At 48.8% G+C, this 12361-nt stretch overlaps 2 protein-coding genes across 2 annotated transcripts in view; both read right to left on the bottom strand.

The window, feature by feature from the left end:
* Positions 1 to 4050, bottom strand: part of ttc19 (tetratricopeptide repeat domain 19) — an 11204-nt gene extending 7154 nt beyond the window's left edge. Inside the window, exons 1-9 of the mRNA XM_008301742.1 lie at positions 3933 to 4050; positions 3415 to 3575; positions 3191 to 3282; positions 2518 to 2628; positions 2388 to 2426; positions 534 to 590; positions 405 to 466; positions 236 to 330; positions 1 to 159 (exon numbers count right to left, since the gene is read on the bottom strand). The exon at positions 1 to 159 is cut by the window's left edge and continues 2 nt beyond it. Coding sequence (XP_008299964.1) covers positions 1 to 159; positions 236 to 330; positions 405 to 466; positions 534 to 590; positions 2388 to 2426; positions 2518 to 2628; positions 3191 to 3282; positions 3415 to 3575; positions 3933 to 4027 — 871 coding nt within the window. The 5' untranslated portion in view covers positions 4028 to 4050. The remainder of the gene's footprint in view (positions 160 to 235; positions 331 to 404; positions 467 to 533; positions 591 to 2387; positions 2427 to 2517; positions 2629 to 3190; positions 3283 to 3414; positions 3576 to 3932) is intronic.
* A 1239-nt stretch (positions 4051 to 5289) lies between these two features.
* Positions 5290 to 10773, bottom strand: LOC103372168 (zinc finger protein 664-like). Its single transcript, XM_008301741.1, has 3 exons — positions 10589 to 10773; positions 8272 to 8398; positions 5290 to 7832 (listed from the first exon to the last, which is right to left on the bottom strand). Exons 1-3 carry the CDS (start codon positions 10610 to 10612, stop codon positions 6493 to 6495), a joined length of 1491 nt encoding a protein of 496 aa, XP_008299963.1. The 5' UTR covers positions 10613 to 10773; the 3' UTR covers positions 5290 to 6492.
* Positions 10774 to 12361: the final 1588 nt, after the last annotated feature.

The raw sequence follows: 12361 nt of genomic DNA, 5'->3' as shown, positions 1-12361 counted from the left end.
GGTGTGTCTCTCCCTGCTCCTGGCGGCAGATGTTCAGGGCGTCCTGGTAGTCTTGTCCTGCCTGCTTCAGGTGCAGAGTTGATGCTCGGTATCGAGCCCTCGAGTCCAAACACAGACCAAGCAGGAGGCGGGTCTCCTTCCTCAGAGCCTCCTGCTCCTCTGAGGACAGTAAACAAACAAACAAGTCTAGGAACAGTTTCTAAACCGTCTAAGTGTGTCTCACCTGTCCTCTCACCTGTCTGCTCGTCTTCCTGCAGCTCCTTGTGTTTCTCCAGTTTGGCCTCCAGAGACTCTGTACAGAACCTGAAACCATGTTCTGCAAGCTCCACCCTCAAACAAACAACCAACCAGAAATCAGTGACCTCAGAGCTCCCGTCAACGTACCTGCTCAGTCTGCGTCTTACCTGTTCTGCTCGGCATAGATGGTGGCGAGTTTCAGAGACATCTCGACGACGGCGTTGTCATCCTGGAAACAGACAGCAGGTCAGGTGTGTGTTTACCTGTGACAGGTGGAATGAACGGGTGACGCTCACCTCTGGAGTCCCGCCTGCCAGCATGAAGCTCATCGCTGCTTTGAAGAGTTTCTCTGCCTGGAAGAAGATCAGAAACATGATGTCACAGCAGAGAGCAGCCAATCCCAGACGGACGCTGTGTTCCACGAAGCTATCACGGTGCTGGTTTCATGTTCCAGCTCAGAGCTCCTGTTCTACACGGTTCCACTAACAGAACGAAGAGAAGTCGTACTTCCACTAATCTGTTCCGTCCAATGACACAATTTAGAACCGCAGACAAAGAACAGGAACCAACAAAGAACCCAAAGAACAAAACTTCTCTGAATATCACAAATACACTGCTCAAAAAAGTAAAGGGAACACCTCAGCAACACGGGACTCCAGGTCAGCCACACTTGTGTGAGACCAACCTGTCCAGGTAGGAAGCAGCACTGATGGTGAATCACTTCCACCTGCTGCTGTGCAGATGGAGCAGACAGCAGGTGGAGATGAGAGGCAGGTAGCAGGACCAGCCTATAAAGGAGAGCTTCTGCAGGTGGTGACCACAGACCAGGTCTCTGTTCTCGTCCTTTCTGGCTGATGTTCTGGTCACGTCTGCATCTCGTCAGTGCTCTCAGCCCTGGAGGCAGCATGAGGCGTGTCAACAACCCAGCAGCAGGACGCTAGCTCCTCCTCTGTGCAGGAGGACCAGGAGGAGCTCTGCCAGAGCTGCAGGATGACCTCCAGCAGGCCACTGATATGCATGTTTCTGCTCAGACTGTCAGAACCAGACTCTATGAGGTGGTCTGAGGGCCCCACGTCCACCGGTGGGGCTTGTGCTGACAGCCCAGCACCGTGCAGGGCGACTGGCATCTGCCAGAGAACACCAAGGTCGGCAGGTTGACCATCAGCACCCTGAGCTCTTCATGGATGAGAGCAGCTTCACACTGAGCACATGTGACAGACGTGACAGAGTCTGGAGACGCCGTGGAGAACGTTCTGCTGCCTGCAGCATCCTCCAGCAGGACCGACTTGGTGGGTCAGTCATGGTGTGGGGAGGCATTTCTCTGGAGGACCCACAGCCCTCCATGGGCTAGCCAGAGGTACCCTGACTACCATCAGGTACCGGGATGAGATCCTCAGACCCACTGTGAGACCACATGCTGGAGCAGTGGGCCCTGGGTTCCTCCTGATGCATGACAATGCTCGGCCTCATGTGGCTGAAGTGTGTCAGCAGCTCCTGATGATGAAGGCATTGATGCTATGGACCGGCCGGCCCGTTCCCCAGACCTGAATCCAGCTGAGCACATCTGGGACATCGTGTCTCGTTGCACCACAGACTGTCCAGGAGTGGATGATGCTTTAATCCAGGTGTGGGAGGAGAACCCTCAGGAGAACATCCTGCCTCATCAGGAGCAGGCCCAGGCGCTGTAGGGAGGTCCTACAGGCAGGTGGAGGTCCTACAGGCAGGTGGAGGCCACACACTGCTGAGCCTCATTCTGACGGGTCTGGAGGAGTTTCCACTGAAGCTGGATCAGCCTGTCATGTGATTTCACACTTTTATTTTGAGTATGAGTCCACATCCAGACCTCCATGGAACAATTCAGATGTACGTTGATCATGTTTATGTTGTTTTGTTCTCAACACATTCCACCATGTGAGGAATGAAGATTCTCAGCTGGAATGTTTCACTCACTGAGATCCAGGACGTGTTGTTTTATGATTCCCTTTATGTTCTTGAGCAGTGTATTACTGTAGGACGAAGTTAAAACTAACGTCTCAAACAACAAATCCAAGGATTTCCTGTGAGCGACACTGACACACAACACTGTATGTATAAACACATATGATCGGCCTGCAGGTGAGGATTCTGAGCTGTGATTGGTCGATACTCACGCTGTCCAGCTGACCCTGAACGTAGGCCAAGTTTGCCATCTGAGGACAGAAAACACTTCATTGTCACTGACGCAGTCTTCTGTTGACAAACTGCTGAAGGAGTAATGAGAGAGGTTCTGGTGGGGGTTACCAGGCTGTAGGTGTAGATGATGGCCTGGTTGTTGTGGTTCTGATGGGCTAGAACCACGGCTTGATGGAGGAACCCCGAGGCGGCCTGCAGCTGATCTCGATAGATGCTGAGCTGAAACACAGCAGTAACACAGTAGTGCAGCGGAACAGGAGCAAAACGCTCCAGTCCTGTGATCACAGAAGAGTTTAAAACGAAACACCTGAAAGAATATCGACACGTTTTCAGAAAAATAAAAACCCATAAAGTCACTGAAATATATCCAGGTTGAAAAATAAACAACTATCTGCCTGAACTAAACAGAGAAAGTACACGTTTAAAAAATACAAATACATCCAGAACGATGAACAGCTTTATCAGGAACAATAAATGAAACTCAAAGAAATGACACCATTAAACAAAAGATGACAAATGAGAAACAGCTGAAGTGAGACATTTCCACATTAAAGCTGCTTTCATCTGGAACTGCTTCAAAACCTTCTGGTGTCGCCGGAGACGAAGGAGAAAACAGAAACACTGCTGAAAGGTACAAGTACCTCTGACCTGTACCTAAATACTACACTTGAGTAAATGTACTTAGTTACTTTTCACTACTGTAAGTTTTTCATGTGAGACGGTTCACTGCTGCTGCTCCGTCTTCATCACATAAACCAACTCCTGGTTCTGGTTCTGGTACCTTGGCCTTCTTCAGCAGCAGGATCATCTCGTCCTCCTTCCTCTCAGCTTCATCTCGTTGATCTTCTTCAGAGCTGCTGAACAGCGAAAAGGCTGCAACACACGGACAGCTTGGCGTAAAGGCTGAGCAGGTAAAAGGCCGACAGCGCCACACCGAGCCAAACCCACACACTTCTGACGGGACTTTGGTGGGTTTGGGGACACTGAAGCATGACCTGAACGTACCGAGTGCTGCCCACAGCGCTGCTCCTCCACGCTGTGGGTTCTGGAAGGTTCTCCTGGTGGATTCATGGCCGCTCACGGTTACCCAGCATGCTGAGCGCTTTCCCGCCACAGACTCTGAGTTCACAGACACACTGTGATGCCTGACAGGCTTCATGACCAAACTAAAGCAGAGACACCAGAGAGACGGAAAGACTCAGACAATAAAACAGACATTTCTGATGAAAACATCGAGCAGCAGCGAGTTTGATGTGAACGTTGAACATGGACGGAGTCAAAACTACAGAATTTGGTGTATTTAAACTAAAACATCTAAAATGTTCAAAACTCTGAAGTATGTGGAAAACAATGAGTTTGGTTTAAGATGTAGAACCTGCAGAATTCTATTGTCATGGACGAAGAAGTCCATAATTCTGAAAAATATAAGTGGAGTTTCTAAAACTGTCAAAATGAGGCTGGATTTTGGATGAAGGACGTGAAGGTGTAAAAGCTGCAGATCAGTGAAGGAGCAGAGGTCTCACCTGTCTGCAGCGGAGATCCATCTCAGGTGACCCGAACACCTGAAGCAGCTCACCGTTTGACCGAGCAGTGCACGGAGCCCGCAGCGGGCCGCCATCTTTACTGTTTACATAATAATCGGAAGTCACTACGTACAACCCTCGCCTTCAGAATAAAAGCAGTGAAGGAAATAAATCCGTCCATCATCTCTACACCTTCATCCTCACCAGTGTGATGGGGGCTGGAGTCTATCCCAGCTGACTCAGGGTGAAGGCAGGTTCACCTGGACAGGTAACCAGTCTATCACAGGACTACACTTAGAGACAGACAACCAAGCACACTCACATTCACACCTACGGACAATTTAGAAGGAAATGAATAATTTTTAAAAAAAAAAAACTTCAGTGGTTTGTTCCTTCATTTTCTTTTATGTATTTAAACTTTGTGCAAATATATTGAAATAATTTCTTGATAAGGATTTAGTTTTTAAAACCTCACGATGTATTTAAGGAAGTGAATAAATTCTAAACAATCTTCAGGTTTCATTTTCCTTCAGCTGCTGTTTGATGTCATTTTGGTTTTTGTTTCTCACAATTTGGACCTTTTATAATCTGTAACTTGGTTTTTATCTCAGGTTTGATTTTTACTAATAGCTGAATATATTTCACACTTTAGATGTTTTTGACTCATATTTATTTTTATCCAAGTTTTGTTCTTTTTGTTTTATCTGAAAGCTTTTTCTTTCATCATCTTTCACTTGCACATACATTTTGTTTTCTAAAGTTGTACTTTTTTATTCCTTCTTTTCAACCTGTGACTCAGTTTTTATCTCAGATGTTTTTCTTTAATATAAATTTTGCATTTTAGCCCATATTTTAGTTTTTGAACCTCTTAAATTTACACACAGAAAAAACCCAAATGCTCACTTTTAAGACTCTGTTGAACAAAATCCTGTTTTTATTTGGTAACTGTAATATCTGATCACTTCATGTAGTCAGGTCACGTCTAGATGTTATGAGTCTTATTTTACTCTTTCCATCTCAGGATTTACACCATTTTTAAAACCTTTAACCTTTTTTTAAATCTCAGTTGAATGTTTTGTTACTTAACATTTCTGACTTATCTTAATTAATCAGATGATCAGCAGCTGTTTCCTGCAGTATCCCACAATCAAGACATCCTGCTTCTCCAGAGGGTTCAACGTCTTCATACGACCAGAAGAACTAAAGTCAGAGTCGGACGTTGTGGTGTTTCTGCTGTTTGGCAAACTGAATGTGTTTCTGGTGAGCGAGTTTGTTGGAACATGAAAGAGGACGAGACGCCGGTTCTCACATCAGATCTGGAATGAATCCAGTGAAGCGGAAAGAACAGGAAGCTGCAGAGCATGATTTGGCTTTTATTGTGAAACAGCACATGATGAATGAGAGCAGCTTGACTGGACCAGCTCCAGCCGAACCCAGGAGCCGCGATTGGTCCGCTGTCTGGTCATGTGACTTCATTACAGCGATCACCTTGTTGTTTGTAGTGTTTCCTTTCAGCTAAACTCTTTTTCATTTGGATCAATTTGTTCTTCAGAAATAAAAAATAAAGACAGTTTTCTGCATCAGATGAGATTCAAAACAGAATCCAAAGAACAGACTTTCTGTCCCAAAAAGCTGCTGCACTTCGGCTTTAAACCAGAGCTGCAGCAAATAATCGATTCATCAAAAAACTATTCAATTAATCACCAATCATTTTAATAACCAATTGGAATTTTTTCATACAAACATTTGAAATTCTGTGATTGAAGCCTCTTAAATATATATTTTCTGGTTTCTTTCCTCCTCTCACAGCAAACTGAAGATCTTAGGACAAAACAAGACATTTGAGGAAACTCAGATTTTGTTTTCACAGTTTTTCTGTTTTTTTATTTCAGAGACAAACAGCTGATCCACTCATCCAGAAGACCGAATGAGTCTCAGCTGGAGGAGCTGAACACAGACTGTCTATGAGGTGAAGAGGCGTCGCTCTGTGTGTGTTCCTCCCTCCAGCAGATCACGTTACAGTCAGATCAGATCAATAACCGATCAGATCGATTGAAGCTTCATTATATGAATCACTGTGAAAAAAACAAGTGTTAGATACTCAGCAGCTGACTCAGGATCAGTGAATTAAACATTAAACACACCAACGGTTAGTGTTTCTGATTCACTCGCTCTATTCTTTGGGAGTGAAACTTCGTCAAAGCAGCTGCCGTTCATCACCGATGACGCTGGAGGAAACCAAACTCTGACGGATTCTCTGGCAGCTTCTGAACTGTGCTGTTCTGCACCAGCTTCTGTCCACATGTAGTGAAGGAAATTCATCCAATATGTGTAAACCTGTGAGTTTCTGCTGCTGCTGTGTGACTGTCAGCTCACCAGTAGGTGGAGCTGCTCGTCCAGGCAGCCCATTAAACTGCAGAAGAAGAAGTCTAAAGAAGCTCCAGTCAAAGCTCAGACTGCATAAAGAAAGGTCAGTGTTTTCACCTGCTGCCTGCGATCACTAACTTCCTGCTGCACCTGTATACATCTGTCTATGGCCACGCCCCCTTCAGGAGGCCGGTCACTCAGCAGGCCGGTGGTCAGTGAAGCGTTTCAGGTGGTAGCGCAGCACGCCTTTGGTCTTGAAGGTCTTGCCGCAGCTGCATGCATGCGGCCGCTCGCCGGTGTGGTCAAGCTGGTGGATGCGCAGCAGCGAGCTGGTGAAGAAGAACTCCCCGCAGGTGATGCAGTAGTGGCTCTTCTCGCCGGTGTGTTTGGCCCTCTGGTGGCTCAGCAGCGAGCCCGACGTGATGAAGCTCTGGCCACAGTCCTGACAGCTGAACGGACGCTCGCCGGTGTGGATCCTTTCATGCGCTCGCCACGAGTTGTGGTAGGAGAAGGACTTCTGGCAGTACGAGCACTGGTACAGCTTCTCCTTGGTGTGGCTCAGCCGGTGCATCTTCAGGTAGTGTGCGATGGTGAAGCTCTTGCCGCAGTCGCCGCAGGTGAACGGCTTCTCCCCCACGTGGAACAGTGTGATGTGGGACCTCAGGTGGGACGACTGCGTGAACCTCTTGCCGCAGGTGGTGCAGAGGAACGGCCGCTCGCCGGTGTGGGTCACCATGTGCGACTTGAGGTGGGGCGACTGTGTGAACCTCTTGCCGCACTCGGGGCACTTGTAGGGCTTGAGGCCGGTGTGGGTTCGGTTATGCAGCTTCAGGCCCTGCAGGCTGGAGAAGCACTTGCCACACTCGGCACAGTGGTAGTCGCGCAGGTCGTCGTGGGTGCGCTGGTGGCAGCGCAGGCCGCTCAGCAGCTTGAAGCCTTTGCCACAGGTGGGACATTTGTGCGGCTTCTTGCTGGAGTGCGTCACCTGGTGTAGCTTTAAGCTCTGCGGGTTGGTGAATGTCTTGTCGCACTTGTTGCACGGCAGCAACTTCTGGCTCTTGTGCGACTTGCGGTGAAAGTTGAAGCCCTGGTAGGACACAAACATCTTGTCGCAGACCGAGCAGCGGTAGCACTTTTCCCCGTCATGTTGCTGCAGGTGCTCGGTGAGCTCGTCCTGCTCGCTGAACCCGTCACCACAGAACCAGCACTTGAAGGGTTTGGTCCCAGAGTGTGTGCGGTGGTGGGTCTTCCAGTCCCTCTTCAGGGCGAAGGTCTTGTCGCAGTACGAACAGCGGTACGGCTCCTTGCGGTCGTGGATCTGCTGGTGGACCACGAGGCTCATCAGAGTCGGATAGGTCTTTCCGCACTGCCAGCACTCGTTGGGCTTCTGGCCTTGGTGGACCCGCAGGTGAGCCTCCAGGTGAGACTGCTTGTAGAAACCCTTCTTACACTCGAGGCAGTACGCCATCTTCCTGCCGGTGTTGGTGGAAGGTTGCTGCCGTGGCGTCAAGTCACAGAGCTGAGGGTGTTCATCTGCAGGGAAGCAGACATGAAGGTTAGCAGTGACACAGCTGACCGCGTCAACAACTGTTAAGTCGGGACGTTCTGATCTGATGTCAAAGATCAGGATCTGGGCTGATCACTGGGTTTGTAAAGCACTGGTACCGAACCTTATCCGAACTTTGTTTACATGTGCTGTCACACAGGTGTTGAATAATAATATTTCAGAAAGCTGTTAACTTCTGATGGTGGAACATCTTTCTACATCTAGTGGATGTAGAAATCCATCAGCTCCTGCTCTACGGCAGGAGCTGTGCAAAACTACATAGATTCCTATATAGTTCCCCACACGTTCCCTGCACCGTTCCCCGCACCTTCGCACACTACGTCATTGTTCTCTACATTGTTCCCTTGGCAAGGAGCAGGGAGGAGGGTATGAGTGGAGGATTTCTGACAAGTTTCAGATTCTTACCCAGAGACAGGAAGTCCCGCCCCTCCAGCCATGCCCTGCAGTCAGTTAGAGTGACGGACAGCTTCCGGAGGATAGGGAACGACTGGATCTCCAGGTCACCGTCTGGCTCCGCCTTCACCTGAACGTCCTGAAACCACAAGATTCATTCATCAGACGCTAAAGTTGGACCACATCTGCCCCGAAACCACTTTAACACCTTAAAACAAGGGTCTCAGATTGTGTCATTTAAGCTGCCGTCTGCATATGCAATTAAAATTAAAAAAACAATTCTGCAAAAAAGAAAAAAAAGCATTTCCGTCGGGGCAAAGGTAATGTCAAAGGCCTGTCAGTTCTTGATGAGGAGCGATCTGGATTTGGGGCTGCTAACAACAAAGAGCTAGCAAAAAGAAAAGTGGATGATAAACACCGACAACTTCAAGAAAGATGGACATCACGGTATTTTTTCGTAAAGTGGAAATGCTACCTGCTTGACTTGCAAACAAAAGTCGCTGTTCTGAAGGAATATAATGTCAAGCACCACAACTGGACCGAGCATGGAGAACAATATGAGAAGTACCAGGAAGATGAGTGGAAACAACGAGCTACGCAGCTACAGAGAGGGCTAACATCTCAGCAAAGTCTTGTTCATGAAGCCAAGAAGGACGCTGATGCTGCACCTGCAGCTGGTCCTGTGCTGAGGGATCAGTCACCAAAGCTGGAAGGCCATTCAGCCCAGGGCAGTTTGGGAAGGGCTGCATGATGTCCTATGTCCAGAACAAAACAACATCTCTCTGTCGGCAAACACCGTGGCGGAGCGGATTAGCGAGTTATCAAGTGACGTTTATGAACAGTTATGCATCACAGCTAGCGCTTTCATGGCATACTCTGTAGCTCCTGATGAGAGCACGGATAAAGCCCACGATGCTCAGGTGACAGAAGAGTTGCTCAGTGTGTGTCCAATGCACGGGCACACAACAGCCGAGGACGTAATCCAGCAGCTGCGTGACGCCATTGAACGCGTGGGTTGCCGTGGAACAGACTGGTCGGCTCCAGGACTGACGGAGGCCCGTCCGTGACTGGTACAGAGAAAGCCAGAGGAGGACGCAGATCCAGCTGAAGCTTTGCACTGCATCGTTCATCAACAGGCACCGTGCAGCCATGAACACGTCACGTCTGTTGTCCTGAGATGGATTAATTCATCAGGTCCAGGAGTTTACAGCACCGCCAGGTCCGGACCTCTTCAGAAGAAACAGAGTGGGCATATGGTGACGTGCTTCACTGAGGTGAAGAGGTCCATGGAGGATGGCAGAATGGCAGTCAGGGCCGTGGAGCAGCCTTCACTACAACCTCCATCATCTCAGCACATGCAGATCTGTTGTGGAGGAAGCTGCAGCGTTCACGCCTGTGTTCTGAAAAACCTGCTGCAGGAACCGGAGCTGCGTTCTGCCGACTTCACCGTCCAGCTGCTTGCAGCCCTTCCCGCTGATGTGGGAGTGTCCCGGGGAGCTGAGGCTCCGGGAGAACATAATGAGAAGAATAATAATAAACTGCATTTACAGAAGAGAAGCGGACCAGACTGGACCTATTCTGAGAGAACCAGCTCCATCCTTCCCAGAGCTCTCCAGTGTTCAGTCGGGTCGTGTTCTCTTCTATGAACTCCAGCAAGTACAGGTCCAGGCTGATGCCCCTCTTGCAGCTGCAGCAGGACTTCACCTGTGGCCTCCATCAGGCCACGTGCAGCTCACCTGAGCCGGCCAGGTGTAGCAGGAGGTGTTCACCATAAAGCACATGGAGGGGATTATTCTGCTGTTCAGAAACCGCAGCAACTGTGCAGAAGCTGCTGCTGGTGTTCTTCGGCCCAGTACGACCACATGCTGTCCGGAACCGGGACAGCTTGTGGTCCAGTACGACCACATGCTGTCCGGAACCGGGACAGCAGGTTTCAGAAAAGCTGCACTTTGTTGTTGTTGTTGATGCTCAAGTGTGAGACCTCTGCCTTAGAAGGTCCAAGAAGAGGACGGTTCTAATAACCTCCACCGAACACAGAACCCAGTAGCTACATCCGGCAGATTCGACCGGAACTCTGCAGCCCTGTTGGACCGGGTTTCACTCATACCGGCCCACAGGAACCGAGCCTTTACCGGACTACTCCAGGAGCAGAGGTCGGCCTGGATGAAGCCGAGTGACCCAGCGGCCAGAGCTACCGGAACCTGCGGTGTTGGTTCGGGTGGAGGAGGGTTTCCCTCACATCCAGAGCTAGCTCGGTTAGCTGCGGCCCGCTAGCCGCCCCGTCGCCGGGAGGAGGCGGCCCGGCGGCCCCGCGTGTCGGTGCGCTTACCGGTGAGGCCGCGGGGGGGTCCATTGCTCCAGCTCCGCCGCTGGTTCGGTTCGTTACGGCGAAGTTTATCGACGGAGTCCGAACCGCTAACTGAGTGGCGCATGCGCAGCCGATGATTTCCGGGGAAAAGTTCAACCAGAAAAACAAACAAAATAAAGAAGAAGGAGGAGGAGCTGGATCACGTGGTGCAGACGGAACTTTGAGCTCACTTGGACCGGATAACTTTCTCCTCTGGAACCGGAAACTGCTTTAAAGTCAGTTGCTGTTGGTGACGTCATCGTTTGATCTCTAATCGGTATCGATCATCATTCAGCTCATTCATAATTGAATGTATTGTGTATAATTAGTCATTTACAGACAGGAAGTCCAAATGCTCACATGTAAGTCCTGTGGAACCAGAACTTTTTGACCTTGTTTCCTCTCATACCTGCACTTAGACGGACTTCTTCCACTATTACTGTCTTCATCAGAAGTGTGTCTTTCTCGTCTCTTCTCTAAGTTTTGTCTGTTTTCTGTCTGAACTTTACTCAAAGTTTTATGTTTCACTGAAAACCCAGATTCTGTTCTGAAGTTGCCTTTTTCTGGACAATAAAGTTCATTTTAAATTCCACACAAACCTGCAGAAGAAACAGTCGGTACCGGTTCTTTATTAAATACATGAACCCGTGAACAGCACTGAACATAGAAAACACACATCTAGGAACTGAATTTAACGCTCTGAGCTTCCAGCAGCAGCTCCTCTCTCATGGTCCTTCACTCAGGTTCATGTTCCTCTGCAGCATAAAGTCCTGCAGCTCTGTGGAACCAGAACCACATGAAGGAGGAGGAGAGAGACGTCTTCTATCAGCAGGACTCTGAACCATGGAGACCAGAAAAAAAAAAGTTAACTTGAGTTTATTTATTTTCCAAAAATGCTAAAATCCCAGAACCATCACGTCCAACGTGTCTCCAGATGTTAACCCTGGAGCTCAGGTCGTCTCCTCGTCATGCAGATGTTGGACTATCTCCACGTTCCAGCCTCTCCAGACTTGTTCTCTCTGCTCATCAACACTGATTAAATCTGATTTTCAGCTCAGACTCGGTTCATCTTCCTGATGGAGCCACACATGAGATGTTCATGGGCAGTTGGAAAACTGAAAGTCTCTGCTAAATGGACTAATTTCATACATTTAAACACGTCTTTTTAAACCTACAGCAGGTTTTGGGCTTCAAAGGATTTAGCAGTTCATTCATTCATTCATTCATTTCTTTGACTTTTTTTCCTCCCACAAAATCTGTCTGAAAGCCAAAACAAAGAAAATCTACTGAAGAAAAGATGAATTCAGAGAAATGATCAGTGGGCTGTTCATCAGAGAACAAAGCGACTCGGCTCAGGTGATGGTGAACCTGCAGACTTCAGAGAAGAACAAGCTGTTTACCTGCAGACAAACAAACAAACAAACAGGATTATTTATTCTTCCTGCTGACATTTAGACCTCCTTCAGTTTACGACAGTCAGCTGCTCTGGGATCAGCTAACGCTCCGGTCGGTGTTTGTCACAGCGCTGCGCTCTCAGAACAAACTGCCTGGCGGTGGCGCTACAATTCGGCCTTTTGTTTACATCATCTCCCAGCAGGCACTGCAGCATGTGACCCCTCCCACTCTGAGACATCACACACGATTCACTTTTAGTCAGACACTCACCGCCATGACATCACAGCTTCATCACAGAGCCAATCAGAGAGCAGAGTGGAGACGCTGTCCAATCAGAGAGCAGCAGTCAGCAGGTGGAGA

The sequence above is a fragment of the Stegastes partitus genome, unplaced genomic scaffold (assembly GCF_000690725.1).
Source record: "Stegastes partitus isolate 25-593 unplaced genomic scaffold, Stegastes_partitus-1.0.2 Scaffold1705, whole genome shotgun sequence".
Classification (NCBI taxonomy): Eukaryota; Metazoa; Chordata; class Actinopteri; family Pomacentridae; genus Stegastes; species Stegastes partitus.
Note: the sequence above shows the minus strand (reverse complement) of the source record. Positions and strands in the feature narration are given on the sequence as shown.